We start from the raw sequence: 19,337 nt of genomic DNA, 5'->3' as shown, positions 1-19,337 counted from the left end.
ACTGTAAAAGATGTTATTGCTGCATATTTCCTTTGAGGTAATTATATTTTACATACTGCTAAATTCTGTACAAATGACAAAATCCAATTATATGAAACCTAAACAACAACGATAATAACTGCAATCTAACAAAGAGTTTCTTTCTCTCTCTCCGTACACTTACTGGAGGATTTGAGCCCTGTCAGCTTCCTTTTTATTGACTCCAAGATGGAATCACCATGGCAACAGGCTAAAGGAAGCCTGCAGCGGACTGTATCTAGTCTGCATCTAAGGCTGTGAGCTCCCTGTGCGTACACCTAAACATAAACAAACACACATAAACACACATGGCGGAGGAGACAGAGGAAACTGGACCACTTTAGCGAGGAAGGGACCAACTGGTTGACATTTAAATGGATGGAGGCTTTAGAGGAACAAATGAGTTCATTTCCAGCGTTCCTGTTGCAGTTCAGACCTCCCCCAGGATACAAAACAGGGACCACGCTGAAATGACAGAGCGCCTGTTGAGAATTGTACTCTTCCCCGCTGAATTCTCCGTTTCTGCGAGCACCGAGCGAAGAGAGATAAAAGCGACAGGAAAACAGAGAGTTTAGTTATACACAATCGGGCCTGCTGCTCCCAATCAGTCATGACGGCAGCGTCGCAGCACGAGAGGGAACAGACGCGCAGCTTCAGTGGAGCTCAAACACGAGGCACTCTCAGATGGTGTGTGTGTGTGTGTGTATGTGTGTGTGTGTGTTTGGGACATACAAAGGAGAGACAAACTAAAAATAAAAATAAGTATGATGCAGAGAAAATTTCTAATTGGAGAGACCTAAAAACTGACATATTTGTGTCTTTTGCTATATTTAGAAACCTTAATCTAAAGAAGTTGCCCATTTTAGAGGACCTTTAACACTCTTTATATTTAACCTGGCTCCCTAAAAATCTCACTTTCACCCCACGCTGCCATTGGGGATGATATTTCTGTAAAAAAAAAAAAATCAAAAAAATCAAAGATTAAATAGCCCAAATTAAAACAAATATACTTTTTTCATTTAAATGATGACTGTTATGATGTATGGAAATGTAAAGATAAACAAGTTTAAAACAATCAGTTAGCATTATAGTATTTTCTGTAGTCCTTTATCCTACAACTCAATGTTTTACTTTGGGTTTCTTCAGCTCAAATTTTAATTAAAACATACCCGATGAACCACTGGACAAATTTTAGTATAACTTTCAGAAAGTAATCAGATATCATTAAAACTGATTAACTTTTGGAGTCAAAACAATTCAAGATGGCTGTCAAAGCTAATCAACCTTAAACAACACAAAAATGACTATTAACTAAGTAATTTTTACAGATATTTTGTTAAAATTTAACATGGTAGTAGCTGGAAGTCATTCTCAGCCCATACTTTGAGAGCTAACACATCTTGTGAGATTTCATGTACAATCCCACATAAGGTAATTTTTAAGATTTTTAATTGTTTATGTTCTTTCAGTTCAACTTATTTTACTTTAATAAATGTGCTTTTTTATTCTCTTCTTTTAGATAAAGTCTAAATCATAAGTTGACGCCATTTGCTCATATGATGAAAACATAAAAGGATGATTTTGTTACAGTAACCATTTCTATCACCAACTCTTGTTCAGTGCGTTTTCTTTTTTACAAACCATTGGAATAAAAATTAGATGGAGCAGTTGCCAAAGTTTAATTTGCTGAGATAAAAGATCAAACGGAGCAGCTAAGGGTTAATGAGAATCCGAAGGATGGTAGGAATAAAGAGGCACTGCTCTCTTTTAAATAGGCTGGACACACTAAGAAAAAAAAGAAAAACTAAACTTGTAAAGGTCAGAGTCCCCTGATTAAAACTGCTAACTTCACCAAAGCTTTAAAATGACTTTTTATTTCCAAACATTTAGCGGTTCAAACTAAAGTCATATATTCAGAACTTTGTATTCAGTAAAAGTAAGACTTAACTGGATCAAACATCACTCAGATTTCACTCCTTTCACATAAAGTTGGGTAAACGATGATTAAAAACACAGTAGGATGGTTAGCTGAAATAGATGTGACCTGTGGTGTTCTGGTGGTTTGAATGGGCTTCTGAAGGTGGAGAAACTTTTTAACAGTGATACATGCTGGTTATCCAAGATATGTGAGAAGTTCTCTAAAAAAAGAAAAAGGAAAACATGGTTTCCAATTCTAAGCACCAGAAAACAACCCTCTGGCATGAAGGGCGGCTGGTAATATGCATTTCTTCTAGGAATGGTAGGCCTTTATTATTCAATAATCTATTTCCAGTTTTGACCATTTTTAATTGTAATGCTCTGTTATTTAGCTTTACTGCTTGAATCTTTTGAAATAGTTATTTTTGTGTGTAATTTGGGGACTCTTTGTTTGGGATTCTTTTTTCCTTCTTTCTTTTTTGTTGTTGTTGTTTGTCACCTCAAAATCTAAATATAAACATAATATTAAGCATAGTTTTTGTCAATGTGCTGTTTCACTGGGACAATCAAGTCCTGTTTGCTCCTTAATACTTTTTGGATTTTTTTTTTTCCAACTGCAGAAACTTTGTTTTTGTTAAAAGTTTGTTGCGTATTCCCTTGCCTCATTTGTGAGCTTGTTCTGGTTGTCCCCTACACTCTCCATCAGATTACTCTCAACAACCCATAGTAAAGCCCAATGTTTTCAACAGATGCCCAAAAATGTGAAAAAAAAACCCAACAACTCCTGAGAAATTATATGTATTTTCTGAATTCTTGAGCAGAAATATGATTGTTTACATCAAACCAGTGAAAATGTGTGTGTGAGGATTGATTTGTCAAAGTGTTCAACTTTGTTTCAGCTTTGTTTTGTTTTTTGTCCTGCTAACATGTCATTGTTCTCTCTTTAAACCTGCCAAACTACCTTCGTTCCAACAGTGTTCAACATTTTCTTTCTTCACTTGCTTCAGCCTTTTCTCTCTGTCAGTTTGGTATCGACTGATCGGCCCTCGGAGTCCCAGATCAGACCAGACTACAGCAGTAAAACCCACTGTAGTCACCGGAAGACGTGTCCATATAACAAATAAATATCCCAAAGCAGAATTCTCCTGAAAGATGAAGTCAAAGGTCAAGAAGAGCCAGCAGAACATCTCAGTCATATTGAACAAAGATTATTCAGAATGTCAAAGCTTCTCCCTGATCTTTCACTCATCCAGGGTGCCACCAAGTTGGAGCCATGGCTATAACTTAGTCATTTAGACAGATATTGAGCTAAAATTAGGTGTGATAGTATTCGAGGCAACCCCTGCACTCAACTCTTAAAAAAGTTTTTAAAAGTGGGCACGAGACATTTTCCACTTTCATCCTTCTTTTTATGTTTATGCGTTCTATTAACTGTTGGTACAAAAATGCAGTTTTCTATTGCAGGTTCTTGCATTAGAAAACTCAACACATTTTAGACATTTAGGGAATTCATTCAAGGTTAAAATCAGTTCAGAGTGAATCTTCACACACACAGCAGCTGTGGGTCTTCTTCAGTGTAGTTTTGTAGAAACATGTCGGTCATGTTTCCATGTAACCTTCAGCTTGTGAACATCCTTGTTCACATTCCTTGTTTCACAGGGAATTCCTGTCATTTCCAGAATACTGGCTCTTCTCTAATAGCAAATGAACAAACATGATGAAGATGTTCTCTATAAAGCCATATCTGCCACAATCTTGTTGCGTTTTTCACATTCTGCTCACCTGATATCATCTTATCCTCCTGTGCCACATTCTAAACACCATCTCCCCCTATTCTTCATCTCACCTTACTTCTCCAGAATTTTCGTTTCATTCTTGTTCTCTCACTGCCTTGTCCTTCTCTTCTCGTTTTGAATCACAATTTTCCACTGCCAATTATTTCCTTCTCCTCCATCACCTACCCGTCCCCATTCCCATCTTTGTCATCTGTTACCTCTGCAAACCACTCACTAAAATGAGGCATTGTGTAAAAAGAAACAGCAGTATTTTGCTCCTTTTTACCTTTTTCACAGGTCGCTCCTCCGTAGCTGGGCAGGCAAAGACACACAAAAGAGTTGATCTCATCGATGCAGGTGCCTCCATTCTGGCATGGATTAGACTGACAGTCGTCAATGTCTGAGGGGGAAAACAGTGAGAGGAGAACAGGGGGTAAGTCATGTAAAACACAAACAAAGCTGCTCTTCAAACCTGCCATAGTTAATGCGAGGAATCAAACCAGAGATATCCAAGTTTTGGAAAGATTAGAGGTGTTTCTACTAAAGTTATAATTAAAATGAATTGATTGAACTTTATCAGTGAGCGGTTTGGGATGCACCGAAGCGCATGATGCTAATTGCAATGTGTTTGTAGGACATGCTGCAGTTCTGCTGTCAAACCCGAGCAGAAAGAGCGAGGGGTAGCCTGAGCAATGGGGTGTGAAGAAGGCAAGACAGACAGACACACACATGGAGATTAAGGACCAGGTTCTGCCTCCAACAACAATGAACCCACATAAATGCATCAGTAATTTCGTTCATGGCAGCCAAAAAATTCAAAATCTGTTTTGTAAATCCAGTTTAAATATTTTTGAAAAAAAAAAAAAAAGCATGCAGTTGTGTCCCAAAGGTGAGAGCTCTCTATCGGTTGAAAAAAATGCTGACCCTATTTCTTTGGCTGATCTGGACCTGAGGGCAAAATCATTAAAACCGCAGCTGGTATCATCCAATCCTCAGCCATTACAGCTACTGAAAGGGTCTCTGGGGTCTCAGCAAGAGGTCATGGGGAGAGGTGGGAGCGAGTCTGAAAGCTGAGGGAAGATATGGTAATAAGGAGATGCTCAAAAACTCGATGGAAAACAGGGTGAGGAGATGAAAACAAGAGTGGGTGGAGAAAGACGGAGCAGAAGTAATACCATTCTGCGAGCCTGAGAAGTTGGCAGGTTCCAGGGTTGGATTATGAAGGCTTTACAGGCAGCGCTGTTTGGGGCGGAAGAGTCGGTTTGGTAAAAAAAACAGCAGGACAGCTTCATCACTAGTTCTCTGCTTTGGGCTGCCTGTTATAGATGCAGGAGGTAAAGACCCTGTCAGAGGAACTGGAATGAGCTGCTCAGCTCAGTCTATCGTGGGATGTCCAGGTCTTTGAGTCTGACTTTTGATGGAGAGGAAAAATAATAGAAGAAAACAACAAAGCAGACATGAAGAGTAAAGTCTTCCCACATCATAAACATTTAGGGATGACAAAAAGCAAGAGATGTTTTTATAAGATTGTAAGGTTTTCTTCAAAATACAGCATGCGTCACATGATCAGAGTTTATTTATGTGCGTGACTGTTGCATTTTGGATTAACCTGAACAACACAGAAAGCATACAGTTCCCTAATGATTATTATCTGCATGCAGTTCATTTGTTGTACATCCTCGGGCTATTATGTTTTGGGACTGTTTTAATGGTGGACATTTCATAGGGCTTAAAGAAATTGAAGCATGTAACATCTAAGCCTGTCTGGCTTTTGCGTTTTTTTCAGTTTTCACTTTGTCAAATCAAGGAAAGAAAAAGAGAAGTAAAATAAAACTTCAAAAGACATCTGCATGATGACATTGAACCTGTGCTCATAGACCCTGACAGATTTTAGTCTTGTAGCCAGTTTTTCCTTGTGTCTTTTAAGCTCACCTCTGCAGGTTTGCATTAGCATTCAAATTTAAATTCAGAGACAAAATTAATTTATTACTGTATGAGAGAACATACAGTACCTTTGAGCTCAAACCAACACAATAAAATAATTTAAAAACGAACTGTTCTATTAAGTAGTACTACATCATACTCATCTGCAAGTTGATCTTGGAAATTATTTTTTTAGGCAAAGTCTCATCACAAATAATGCATTTATTGTCCATTAACCAGGCTGTTAAAACACTACAGCAAAATATATACTTTACATTCATTGGTTTTCAAACTCAGTGTATCCAAACTCACTATTTTAATAGAAAGGGGCATGTATTGTCTAAAAATGATTATTGTGTCCTATTAACACTGACATTGTGTACTGTACAGTATTTGACGAAGGTCAAACAGTGGTCCACTTCAGTCAGAGCCCCCTTCAGTGTCAGGTGACTCAGTGAGAGAACTGCCCAACTTAAACAGGTGGCAGTGCGTGTGCATGTATTTGCATGTGTGCCTATAACTTTCTGGCTAGTTGCCCAGTTCAACTGAATCAGGTCTAGGCACTGCTGTAGTCTCCAGGGTGCCATGGAGAGCAGAGCTTCACTTATTTACTGGCAGAGAAACAGATAAGGGGATAAACAGGTGCCAGAGACTGGAGTCATTAGTGGATGCAACTAACACACCAGCTCATGCTAATAGCTTCTCTTTGAGCCAACATTACTACAGCAAAACAGGAAATGGAGAAGATGAATGTGCAAAACGTTGATGATAAAAATGTTTCATTGAGATTTAGACATCCAGGTTTGATGGGAATATTTTATACTGGTAAACATATTTATCTTGTTCTTGGTTGTTTTTTTTTAGACCTGTTGGAGTTTCGGGATGAAAGGGGAGTAAAGCGAGAGGTTAGAGAGGGGGAAAACAACGAGAGAACAGCCAAAAAAAAACAGAGTTGGTGCCAGTCGACAGAGTATCTGGAGGCTCACAGAGGGCATACGTCAAAACTCTGGTCTGAAAGTTTGAAATGGGATAGAAAATAACTTGAAGAATTAAATGACATAACCAGAAATTATGAAGAAAACATTTTAAGCCTCCTTTAAAATGACTATTTGTCATTTTAATACATCAAGTTAAATTTTCATCACCTGTTTATTTGACCAGAGCAACTTCAAGATCAACTATATCATCATCTGTGTTTTTTTTTTTATTCCCTCCTGCGTGGGATCCTTTTTAAACCGTCAAAATTTGTGCTTGAGAGTTGCTCATAAAATTCTCGTGCACTCTGAGGCAAAATAAAAACCAAACGGCTCTTACTTGTTGCTCTTTAAATGAGATGCTCTTTAAATCCTTTATCTGTAATTAAAACTACATGCAAAGCCTTTTGCTTTAGCCACATTTTAATCAGATACAATCAAAACATATACATGTAATACATGTAGATAACCACTGTGCATTTTAAATTTAGGAAATAATAGATATATTTAGAGCCAAGATTTGAGCTAAATACCCAAATTGATATGGGATCAAGGTGTGTGGAATTTAGTGCTGCTACTCACAATCTTAAAATATAATTCTCATAAGGAACCACTAAAAAAAACAAAAAAAGTTTTAAAACGAACAGCTTTGGTCTTCTGAGAGTGCCAGTGTTTCATTAACTGAAAAAGAGGTGAACAGAGAGAGAGAACAAAAACATACTGAGGATGAAAGTTAAAGAGAAATTGGCAATAATAAGTCCAATTTTACCATTCAGACAAATAATAAAGTGATAACATTTAAATACAATGTTGTGCATACTGAGCCTGTGTGCATTCACCTCTAAATTGTGCAGATTCATCATGCAAATAAGCATGTAACACAAACAGGGGATGCAGGGGGAGAAAAGAAGATCTCATTATATGTGCATTCTTCCACAAAAACACCTTTGTTGGTAACAACCATGGGTATTTGAAAGCCTGACAGAGCTGGAAAGCCCTTTTTGTTCCCCGTTCAGGACTAAATGCCAGCAGTGCAGATCAAACAGCAGTCTGATCAATTACACAGAGAACCTTTGAGCTGGGAAATGCCACACAAAGACTTCACGTCTGACAAGGTGCAGTGGAGGACATAGATGGTATTATGATCAGACAGGAAGATTTACTTTTTCAGCAGGTATCCAGAAGAAAATGTACATTTCCTCGAGCACACACAAACACGCCTTTACAAAATCAAACTAAAAATCAACTTGGATGCTGGTGTACTTCCAACATCCTGTGTCAGATGGTCACTCCTTTTTGCTCTTCTAGAGTTACCACCAAACCACAGGTGGCATTATGTAAAAATAAACTGACATCTTGTACAATAAAAGGCTTTGAAACAGAAATGTTTGTCACACAATGGTTCCCACTGAAAGGCTTTTTGTGTTTGTCATCTTTCATAGCGGAAACCCAGGATGATTGACTTCCTTTAGTTTGCTGAGGGGCACTGACATTTCAGTGGTCTTTGACAAAGACGGATACCTTTCTGCTGAACTGCTGCTCATCCAAACAGCACGAACACTCAATGGACCATGTTGTGCTCCGCCAGGTGTGGTAAATTTGTGTATATGAGTGAAAAATTAATTTTGTGTGTTTTGTGTAAGAATTGTTTGTGTGAACACCAGAGAATCATGAAATGCTCATATTTTTGTCCATGAGAGCAGAGAGTTCATGTTTTTCTTGTTTATAAAGTGACTCTTTTTGGTCACATTTACAGTCATGCATAAAGTTACTTACCTTTACCTGAACTCTTTGAGCAATAAAACCTTTATTTCGCATTTATTTTAGGATATTTTACTTGGGATATGGTATAAACTTGAAAAACGCAGCATAAATCTGGAGCTCAAATGGCCCTAGTTGATGTCGCATTTAACCAGCATGTTACTAGGGTCCAATATTAAGGAAAAGTCAATATGTGTGTGTGGCAGACTGGCTCAATATGAGAAACCCTTACAATCCTAACAGTGTAAGAACTTGTTTAGTCTTTATTTTGACTTTTCTTTTAATTTCCCTTTTTTAAATTTTTTTTTTACAAAATTTAGATTTTTATTTCAATGCTGAAATTGAATTGAAATTGAAACCCATTCAAATGTCGTTTATTTATTTCTTCAAGCCTTAAATGCTCAGTGGTTTTGTCCAAACTCACTGACATATAATAAGCATCTTTTCATGGACAAATACAAAATGTAGCAAAACATTTTTTGGTGAGATGAATTTAGCCGTAAAAACCAATGTGCCTTTATGTGTTTTTGTCAACAAGTAAAAAATGAGCAACAAAATTTAAAAAATAAATAAACCTGAGTTTCAAACAGACCAATAATAATATTAAAAAAATAGGAATAGGTAACTGGAAATAACTGGAATAAGAACAAGGAGAAAGGACAGAAATAGAGAGGAAAGGAATTCTTGGAAATACAAGAGGTATTGCAGTTTCTAAGTATTGGTGACTCAGCTAAACCATCCATCAAAGCTGTTTAACCAATCAGTGAGTCAGTGCAGTAGGTTCATTGTTATGAACCTACTGCACTGAAGGTGTAATCAGATGGAGTTGCTGAAAAAGTGCCACAGTCACTGCAGTTCTCCTCTTAAACAAAGGTGTCGCTACTGATAATGACCACTACACTGCAGGAATGGCACAAGAAGAAAAGTTATACACGAGAAGTACATTCTTCACAAAACAATGACACTAACAGATTAATTTTATCCAGTTTACTTTTCAGCAGTTTTTGAAGTTTATTATTGCCCATGGCCACAAGGCGAAAGGCGAGCCGTAATGTTTTTGCCTGTGTCTGTGTGTTTGTTAGTAAAATACCTCATGAACTAGAAGATACATTTTAATGACACTACTAACTGGCTATACATTAAGAACAAATTAACTTTTAGAGTCAACCCAATTTAACAGTTTACTGAAGAAGTTTTACAGATTTTATGCTAAAATTAGGAGTGGTTGTAGCCCAATTCACTCTGAATGCTAGAAAATGTGCACAAGTCTTACTTAAAACCTTGACATTAACTGTTGGAGTCAACACTGTTCAGGAAATATCACATGAACCACTGGGTGGATTTAATTGAAACCTTTAGGAAGTAATCATTAGATGTACATCTACATCTGATTCCCTTTTGGAGTCATTCCATTTCAAGATGGCTAACACAGCTAATGGACCTTTATTACACAACAATGGCTATAACTCGATCAGTTTTACAAACACTGAGCCAAATTTTGATATTAACAAATTGTGTGAGATCACATAACATTACAACACATAACAAAACAGTCATACCTCTGTCATTTCTTAACACAAGATGATCTTAGTTTTAAATTCTAGTGTGAAAGGCAGAGGGTGATATGCATTACTGTTTCCAGACACTGCTCTTCTTGTTTTACAAAAAAAACATTCATGCAATGCACAACAAGTTCCAAAAACCAAGCCTGTAACCCAGTGACCTTGTAGCTTCCTTTCCTGATAAGAAAAACACATGAGCTGTTGTGGAATAAAGGAAGCTTTCTGTGCATCTGACCAGTCAGAACAGACTGGGCTGTTCAGGAGAGAAGCTGCCAATTTTGACTTTGTTATGACAGAAAAAGCACGTAGATGTGCCAGGAAGTGCTTCGCCATTGTGTGTGCATGAACTGGTGTGTGTTCATAGTGATGTGAGCATGATTTTTTTTTTTTTTTTTTTTTGGCTGCACTGTAGAGTCATAGGCCTTCAGCAGTGTTTCAGGGCAGGTGGATAACAAGAGGAATCAGGATGAGCACAGCAGCTCTGATACCAACCCAAAAGTCTGAGCTGCTCTCCAGAGAGCTCGGATCAACCGATCAGACGATTCATAAGCTCTAAAAAAAAATAAGCCTTTCGTCCTGTCTTTCTGGAGAAAATATTTTATCCTTTTCACTTGGTTGAGATGTAAGGATGAACAGAGATGTGTTACTTTACCACAAATCCCCCCAGACTCAGATGAAGTACATCTCAGGAATGATGCGCTAAAAGCTGCGAGCAGCCGGCAATCCAAATCATCAGGGTGTACCAGATTTTCTCGTGCATCAAGTAGAAGTTGGACTAAAAACCTACCATGTGGACATTCTGGGGAAGAAAAAAAAATCACAGTGACATGAAATAAAAAAGCAGGAACAGATTCATCTCAGTGGATTGGTTGGACTGTGGATATGAAAACACGTGTGTATGTGTGTGGGCCCACAATGTCCGGGTCTAGGCTTTGGTTGACAGCACTGCTCCAACATTCATAACAGCCTGGGAAAACGTAATGAGGTAAAGTGTCAGAGCAACTCTGTTAGCCTTCACTTCTGACAGCCTGACTCCGCTCACATGTGTTTGTGTGGCTCCGTCAGTGTCTGTTTACATTGTGTGTGTGTGAGGAAGAGGAGGAGGAGGAGGAGGAGGAGGAGGGCTGTGGCCAGGAAAAAAATAAATAAAAAAGCTAGCTGCCATAGTGCCACCAGTATCATCCAAGCACACACTATTTCTGTCTTCCTACAGAGGGGGAAAGCGGGAGATGTGGAGGATTTTAAAAAAAATGACAGAAAAAGCAGAAGAAATGCAGAGATTTGTCATTCTAAGCCGGGTGGCATTTCATGACAACCAGGGTGTGACCACTTACCTCAATATAGTATAAAACCCTAAAATAGCTAATGACATCACCTTCTCTCCTTCTTTTCCTACGATCTCTCTTTTACACCTTTTATTGCTTTTTTTTTCCCTTTTCAGTGCTAATGTCTGTGAATGTACACATATAAAAACCACAATAACTTAAAGTAGAACAGTTCCCCAGAGGGGTGAATGACAGGCTATTCTTTCCTCCTGCAGTCATTTCTGACATACTTAAGGAGGTAATATTAGAGTAAAATGATCTTTTTTTTTGTTCCTCAGTCCTGCCAGAATCATTTAATCTGACAGTGAGTTTATATAGCAGCGTGTTTCTGAATGTAGACAGCTCTGATGTTCTTAAATCTATTTCTGTTAAACGATGGATCCCAGAACAAAAAGGTCGTCTCTAGTTAATATTAAGGAATACATTTTTGCAGTTTTTTCAGCTAGTTATGATCTGACAGTCAATCAAAAACTCGAGTCAAGGCACAGACTTTATCCTCTCAATCATCTTTGCTCCGTCTCTTTCTCTTTCATGCTTTCTTGCTCTGTCTCCTTCGCTTTTATTCTTGTCTTTGGCTATTTTTTTCCCCACATATCTGAGGTGCTGCTATAAAGATGAGACAAGGAATATCTTCTTTCCACTGTAGGAGAACAACTGTGCAAAAGAAAGAAAATTTCAAATGCATTGTTTTAAAAATTCTGATCTTTTTTCTTGTTAATGGTCCAGAGTTCAGCAGAGTGAAATTCATATCTTCTTAAAACCAAAAATGAAGTTCACTTTAAAAAAAAAACTATATTATTTAAAAACTAAATATTTATGATTATCAATCCCACAAAAGCTATTATTTCAATAAAAGCTGCTTCCTAAAACAATGTTGAAAAATGTCCAATGATTATTTTCTATATTTGAAATCTGGAGATCTGGAAACTAGCTTTTCTTGAAGAAATGTTATCACCCACCGCCTTGCATGCCAAAGTTTTACTTGTGCCATCTGTTAGCGCTCGGAGTATGTATTTATGATGACTCTCAGCTACTTCCACACCAAAATTTAGCTCTAAATCTGTAAAACCGCCTGAGTTGTAGCCATTTTTGTGCTTGCTGTGGCTGATTAGCTGTGGTGACCATCTTGAATTGAGTTGACTCCAAAGGTTATTGAGTTCTAGATGCACATCCAGTGATTATTTTCTGAGAATTTCATTAATATCTAATTTGTGGTTTATGAAATATTTTGCTAACAGACAGACTTCATACACATACAAAGGCTATTACACAATATCCCACTTTTCATGACAGCAGGAAATAAAATATAGATATCTGAGTGCTTCGATCAATAAAACAAGTGACACCTCTGAAGTCTTGTTGTCTATCAGCTGCACATGTTGCAGCAGCTAGGAAACAAACAGCTCCCTGACGCTCATATCTTAATGATGCAGCGAACTGTGGCAGCAGATAAGAGTTTAAATAAAGATGCCATTTAGAACAGTTTAGACATCATCAGCCATGTGATATTTTATGCAGCACACTTGCGTCAGATTTGATTAATAATTCTCAAATGAGACACAAATGCGTTTGGCGGTGACTCCATTTAAGTGAGGAGCTCGAATATTTTGAGCAAACATGACAGATCCTATGATCATAAATCACAAGAAAAAACAAGAGACTTGCAGTAGCTGGATACACATATTTATTTAACATTTAGAATCCAATCTGTTCCTTTTAAATTACGAAAAAACAAATATCTATCGGGGTTTCTGCACTGCCTGGAGAAGTAGAAATCTAGATTTTGTTAAGTCTAGGAAAAAAGGGTTCCCTGTTCCATTTTATAATTGGTGTAAACTCTCACTTTCCAAAAACAAATTACTGAAACAAGCAGACTGCTTCTGACTTTGGTTTCACATGAGACAGAAACTCTGATTTCCTCCCACTGGCAGCAGCTTTCATGGCAGCAATATGTTAAAAAGAACACACTGAGACGCACTTTAGGAACCAAGTAAGTGTAATGAGATGCTATATAGGTTCAGATCATTTATTATTAAAGGATACCTTCAGCAACATGTCAGTCAAAATTTATCTCAGCTTTAAAACATACATAAATGACTTTTTTTTTTCCAATTCCAAGTGGTAACATAAATTTACAGAATGAGCACCACATTTTTATTATACTTAAAGTATTTCATTGAAACCATATTAGGATAACATTCATCTTTTTGTTTGTTTGTTTCCAGCGTTGATATGCCCTGTGAATTTACAGGAAATGCTTGGACCTAAACATGAAAAATCGACCCAAAAGTTTTTGCAACTTTGAAAAAGTATGAACTATTAAACAGTGTAGGAACCCTGGTTTATCTACACCCCACTCCTGATAACTTCAGACTCCACAGAAATCTTTTTTTTTTTTTTTTGGCTGTTTTGGTTGCAGAAATGACATCAAGCCGACTCTGTCACTGAAAAAATATATTCAAGATAAAACTAGATGGGCTGAAACATGTGTGCAGAGCTTTGCATGTGTGCCAAGTATTCAAATGCTTCTCTGAATCTATTATTTTACCTGCAGTGTTTAATATCTTTTTTTTTCTCAGTCTGTAAATAATTGTGTGTGGTTGCGTGAGGGTGTATGTGTGTGAACGTGTGAGTAAAATCCACATCCAGGTATTCGTGGGAAATCAATTTGTCCTGCTCTCTATGTGGCCAGACTCTATACCCTTCAGTTCCTCCTACAGCTGTCATCCGGTGTATACAGAGACATTTTCCTCTTCTTCCAGCACACACCCACCCACACACACTTCGAGCTAAATCAAACACATATCCTCCATATGAATGCATATTCATTCACTGTGTCGGCACTCCAGCTGAAGGGGGAAATGAGAGGGAAGAGAAAAAGAGATGAAGGGTATCAAAGTGACGGCCTGTGTGTGTGTGTGTGTGTGCTGGAGAGAAAAAAGTAAAAGAAGTAAAAGCAACAAAGGTGAGTGCCGGCAACTTGACCAGCAGCTCATTAATCCGTAGATGTGTTTATAGTAAAAAAAAAAAACAACAAAAAACCCTGCTTGCTGCTGTAACATGCAGTTACACATGCCCGCTTGCACACACACCTGCGCACACACCTATTATGTCGCTCATTCTCATTCGGCTCTGCAGTCAGTTTGTCCTTTGCTTCTCATTATCCTGAGGAGTGAGGAGAGTGTCCACTGATGGAGAACTGGGGAATTAAAGTCCACACTTTTCTTATCTGGAATGAACAGAGTTTAACTTCACTCTGGCGCTGTTTTAGGTTTCATTAGAAATTATGTTCATGTTGTTACGCTTCATTTTTGTGTTAATTCCTTTGTACTTGCATCTAACGTGTACAAAACATCAGCGAGATGCAGGTTCAGCAGCTCTAATGAGCTCTACGACTTTTTTTTATTTTATTTTCACTACTCTTTGTGGTTTTGGGGATATGAGTATGCATGATACAAGTGGGGGTGGAGGTAAATTCAATCGTAACGCTGACTGACTGAAGAATCCTCGTTCGTGGAGGAATTAATGAGGCATAGGAGCACGGGCTGAGCCAGCCAATCATAGCCTGTTAAGTGCTCCTCAGCTGCCAACAAACTGTGACAAACTGCTGCTCATCAATCACTCAAACAGACACGTCGTCTGTCATTTACACACACACACACACACACACACACACACACACACACACACACACACTGTATCACGTTCAGCCTTGCTCTGAGCTCATCAGAGTTGTTGTGCTGAGTCATTTGTTGTTCTACCAGTTTCAGACTGCTGTAGCTTTTCACCAAAAATAAGGACCTTTGCTTTATCTCACAATTATTGCTTAGTAAAGTAATGATATGTTAAAATATTCTGAATTTCCATACCTTACCAGACACCAATTTATATGTTAAACACCTTTATGATTGCCCGCTGCCTAAAGGCAAAAAAGGGGAAGCTATTTTTGCCAGTGTGTGCATTTGTTGCCCTGTCTTGTCTGTCTGTTAGCAAAATACCTCATAAACGAAGCTCTCGGAATAAAAACGAAGCTCTCGGAAAGTAATCATTGGATGTACATCTAGAGCTGATTAACTTACGGAGTCAACCCAATTTAAAATAGCCACCGCAGCCAGCTGACCTTAGAAAACACATACATGACAATAACTCGATCAATTTAACAAACATTGAGCTAAAATTTGATGCGGTAGTAGCTGAGGCTTATGTCAACACATGGAGCTTTAATAGATCTCCTAATCGTTCATGAGATTGTGCATATTTTTTTCAAGGTTTGACCAAAACAGTTTTATTGATTGTTTCTTTCTCTTTGTGGTTAGTGCTGGACGTAATATCAACTAACTGCAGCAAAACCCCCGGCATCTAGAAGTGGAAGGATTTGGAGCAGAACACACAAATCCATAAGATCATAAATGAAGGAATGAATGGGGCGTCCAGAAAAGGTTCTTTCCCTTTGTTTTGCATGTAACCATACCGCTTATTATAGAGTCCTGCACAGTCAATCTTTCCAATGTTTCCCTCAGTTCTGGCTCCTAGTTTTACACTGTAAAACTAAGGAAGTGTGTTTCAATAGTCTGTGTGCATCTACAGATAAACAAAACCCACATTGTTCAGCTACATCCTGCCCTTCCACTGTCTTTGACCACATGATCTGTGGATGGTTCGGTGAGGTGGGTACGGGACAATGATATTAATAGCTTCAAACTCATGAATCTTTCAGACTCAATCAGCTGATATGAGAAGAGCGGATCCCACAGGAGGAATTAGTTAATACAGAAACCCAGCAGGGGAGCGGAGATCCTCATGGTGCCCTTAAACATAGGTTATGCATTAGCTCTTCATAGAGGCTGAGGTACATATTGATTTTTTTTCTTCTCATATGACAGGCGCAAGTGTGAAAGGGTCAAATCTGTGACAGAGCAGCAGGAAAAATTAAAGGCCTAGCATTCCTTGAACGAACGCATTTTGCCGCTGCCTTTCAGCCAGACTTTTAACCCTCCCATGGCCTTCGGGTCAAATGCACCCAAAGTTACAGGGACTTCTCTTGCTCTCTTCAGTTACGAGGGCTTCAGGAGGGTTAAACTAAGATTATCTTGTGTTGAGAAAGAAAGGAGTTGTAGCTGTTTGGTTAAACGTTGCAAACACTTTCAATCTCAAGCAATATCACTACAAAATAGCTGCTACCCCAAAGTTTGGCTCAGTATCTGTACAACCATTTTTATGTTTACTGGCTGTGGCAGACATCTTGAATTGGGTCGACTCCAAAAGTTAATTAGTTTTAGACGTACATCCAATGACTGCTTTCTGGGATTTTCATTAAAATCCTTGCTAACAGACAGACAAGGTTGACTCTAATAGTTGACTGAAAAATTTTATACAAAGATGTTGTACAATCTGTTAGCATTCAGAGCATGTGTTGGGGATTAATCTCAGCTCCTATCAAACCAACCTTTAGATCAGTATATCTAAAACTGACTGAGGTTTAAGTATTTTTGTGTTTTTTAATGTCAGTTGTCTGTTGCAGCCCTTGACTCATGCTGACTCCCGAAATTGATCAGTTGTAGATGTGAATTCAATGATTACTTTCTGAGAGTTTCATTAAAATTTGCCCAATGGTTCATGCGTAATTTTGCTAACAGACAGACCCATAAACATTATTGTCTGCCTTTGCCTATCGGCGGCGGATGATAAGAACTGTGGATACATTTAGCTGTGAGTATATCTACTTATTTGAGTGTGCAGGTGAGTGAGCCTGTCAGCTTGGGTAGGTTTCATTTTATGCATGAGTACAAAGACATTTCTGTATGAATAATCGTATTGGCCTTTTGACAGGAAAACACTGCGGGGGGGGGGTACGGAGAAGTGGGGCGAGGGGTTAAGAGGTTGGGTGAGAGTGAAGAAGTGTGGCAGGAAATGAAACGTGTTAGTCGGAAGACATGCTGCGGCAGCCTCAGGCTCGGTTTCAGCTCAATCTCTGCTCTGCTGAGCTGCTTCAATATTCCCCTTTAACGGCAGGTTTATACCGAGGAGCGATGAGCTGGAGGGGTCAGAGGAGGAACAGAGATGATAAACCCAGACAGGAGAGGAAAGAAAAACAAGTCAAGATTTAAAGGCCTGGCATTCCTTGAAGGAATAAATATCCCCTGCCACCTGAGGTTATGCATGATCTCCTGTTATAATTTAAGATCTGTTAGCACTCGGATTACTGGGTACTCTTAGCTACTTCCACACCAAATTCTATCTCAATATCTGTAAAATTGACAGAGATATAGCTATTTTGGTGCTTGCTACAGTCACTTTGCTGCAGTGGCCATCTTTAGGGTGACTCTGAAAGTTAATCACTTGTAGATGCACATCCAATGATTACTTTCTCAAAGTTTCAATAAAATCCGTTCAGCGATTCATGAGATATTTTGCTAACGGTACAAACACACGTACACACAGACACGGGCAAAAACATTATTACTCTGCCTCCGCCTTCGGGCGATAATGACTCAAGGGAAGGAAACGGAGGGTTAATAAAAAAGGAAAAGTAGGAAAGAGATTGAGGAAGGAGAAACAAAGTGGCAACTCAGGTGGAAAATGTGACGATTTGGTCAGAGAAATAAATTTAAGAAAACTTTCATTTGATAATAAAGATATGGAGGTGCCAGGGGAGAGAGGAGGGAAGTGGGGCAGATAAATCAGATCTAATCAACATGATTGGGCCTGAGGTTCAAGGAGGTCCAAAATATAGAACGTCACAGAGCAGACAGATACTAGGAAAGATTCTGCAAAACGTTTTTTGTTTTTTTTTGACAAAATCGGCGCAAAATGTCTTCTCCCCTGTTAATCTGACCGACCCTCTGCTAATCTGAAGATTCTAGGATTAAATATGGAATAAAAAAGAGAATGAAATGATTTGCCAATAAATCAAATCTTAGATGACATTTTAAAAGGAGATAACAGAGTAAAAAATCACGTTTTTATATCAGCAACACTCTAAATTAAATGAGCCTGAACCTTCCATGTATATATTAGTTTTTCCTTCCCATACTGTAATAATAAAAACATTAAAATTTGAGAAAACTATGTGCCAGAGTAAAAAATTATATTATTATTTTTTTTTTACTTTATCTACACATTCTTTCACAGATTGGTAATGTAATCGCCCGTGCCTGTGTGGTTTTATGTGTCTGCCTGTTATCAGAGCACTACCTGATCCCACAAGATCTTTGTTCGAAACTTTGGCATTATCTATTGGAATCAACCCTGTCTGTCTGTTAGCAAAATATCTCATGAACCACTGCAGAAATTTGAATGAAATTCTCAGAAAGCAGTCATTGGACACACCGCTACATGTGATTAACTTATATAACTAGCCTGATTCAAGATGGCCGCTCCATCTTAACAGCTTTAGAAAACACAAAAAAGGCTGTAACTTTGTCAGTTTCAGAAATATAGAGCTCAGACTTGTTGTGGTAGTACTTCAAAGTCATATCAAGATAAAGTCTGAGCGCTAACAGACTACATGACAACTTAAACTGGTGGTATGCATCCCTTCCAGGAATGCTAGTTTTTAATTTAAATGTCCTACTGGAATAAAAAAATTAAGTTAAAACATTTTTTAAATATAACACAATCTGTATTTTCAAAATGTCATCACTTGTATTGCTGTTTGTCCCTGATTTGGTTAAGATCTTTGAAGAAGATAAACTGTAGGAGGCTGAATTTTTTTTTAAATAGTGTCAATTAGTGAATTGTTGAATTCACTGAAGTTGTTCCGATTGAATTCATCATGGAAATGATCAAAAATGGTGGACGGGAGTCTGTGAACGGGGAAGATGGATGTAGAGACAGAAAAAAGCAACGGCGTTGCCAAAGTAATTTCCTCAGTTTCACAGAGTCATTTACCGTTTTGACCTGACTGCACGCACTGAATTTTAAATCTAAAAGTCACATGTTTTCCTCAAGCTGTTGACTTTAAATCTGCTGTGAAAAGCCATAAGTAAAACCCAGCATTTGTGTGTTGCTAATGATAAGAACGCTGGTAAAACTTGTTGAATTTAAGAGGCTCGCAGCATGAAACTCTTCACCTTCCTGCTC

General features: G+C 38.2%; 1 protein-coding gene across 1 annotated transcript in view; it reads right to left on the bottom strand.

The window, feature by feature from the left end:
* The window catches only part of ncanb (neurocan b), a 149,123-nt gene that overhangs the window by 35,366 nt on the left and 94,420 nt on the right, over positions 1-19,337 (bottom strand). The window contains exon 11 of the mRNA XM_017407272.3: positions 3,997-4,110. Coding sequence (XP_017262761.1) covers positions 3,997-4,110 — 114 coding nt within the window. The remainder of the gene's footprint in view (positions 1-3,996; positions 4,111-19,337) is intronic.

Source organism: Kryptolebias marmoratus, linkage group LG24 (assembly GCF_001649575.2).
Source record: "Kryptolebias marmoratus isolate JLee-2015 linkage group LG24, ASM164957v2, whole genome shotgun sequence".
In the NCBI taxonomy this organism is placed as follows: Eukaryota; Metazoa; Chordata; class Actinopteri; order Cyprinodontiformes; family Rivulidae; genus Kryptolebias; species Kryptolebias marmoratus.
Note: the sequence above shows the minus strand (reverse complement) of the source record. Positions and strands in the feature narration are given on the sequence as shown.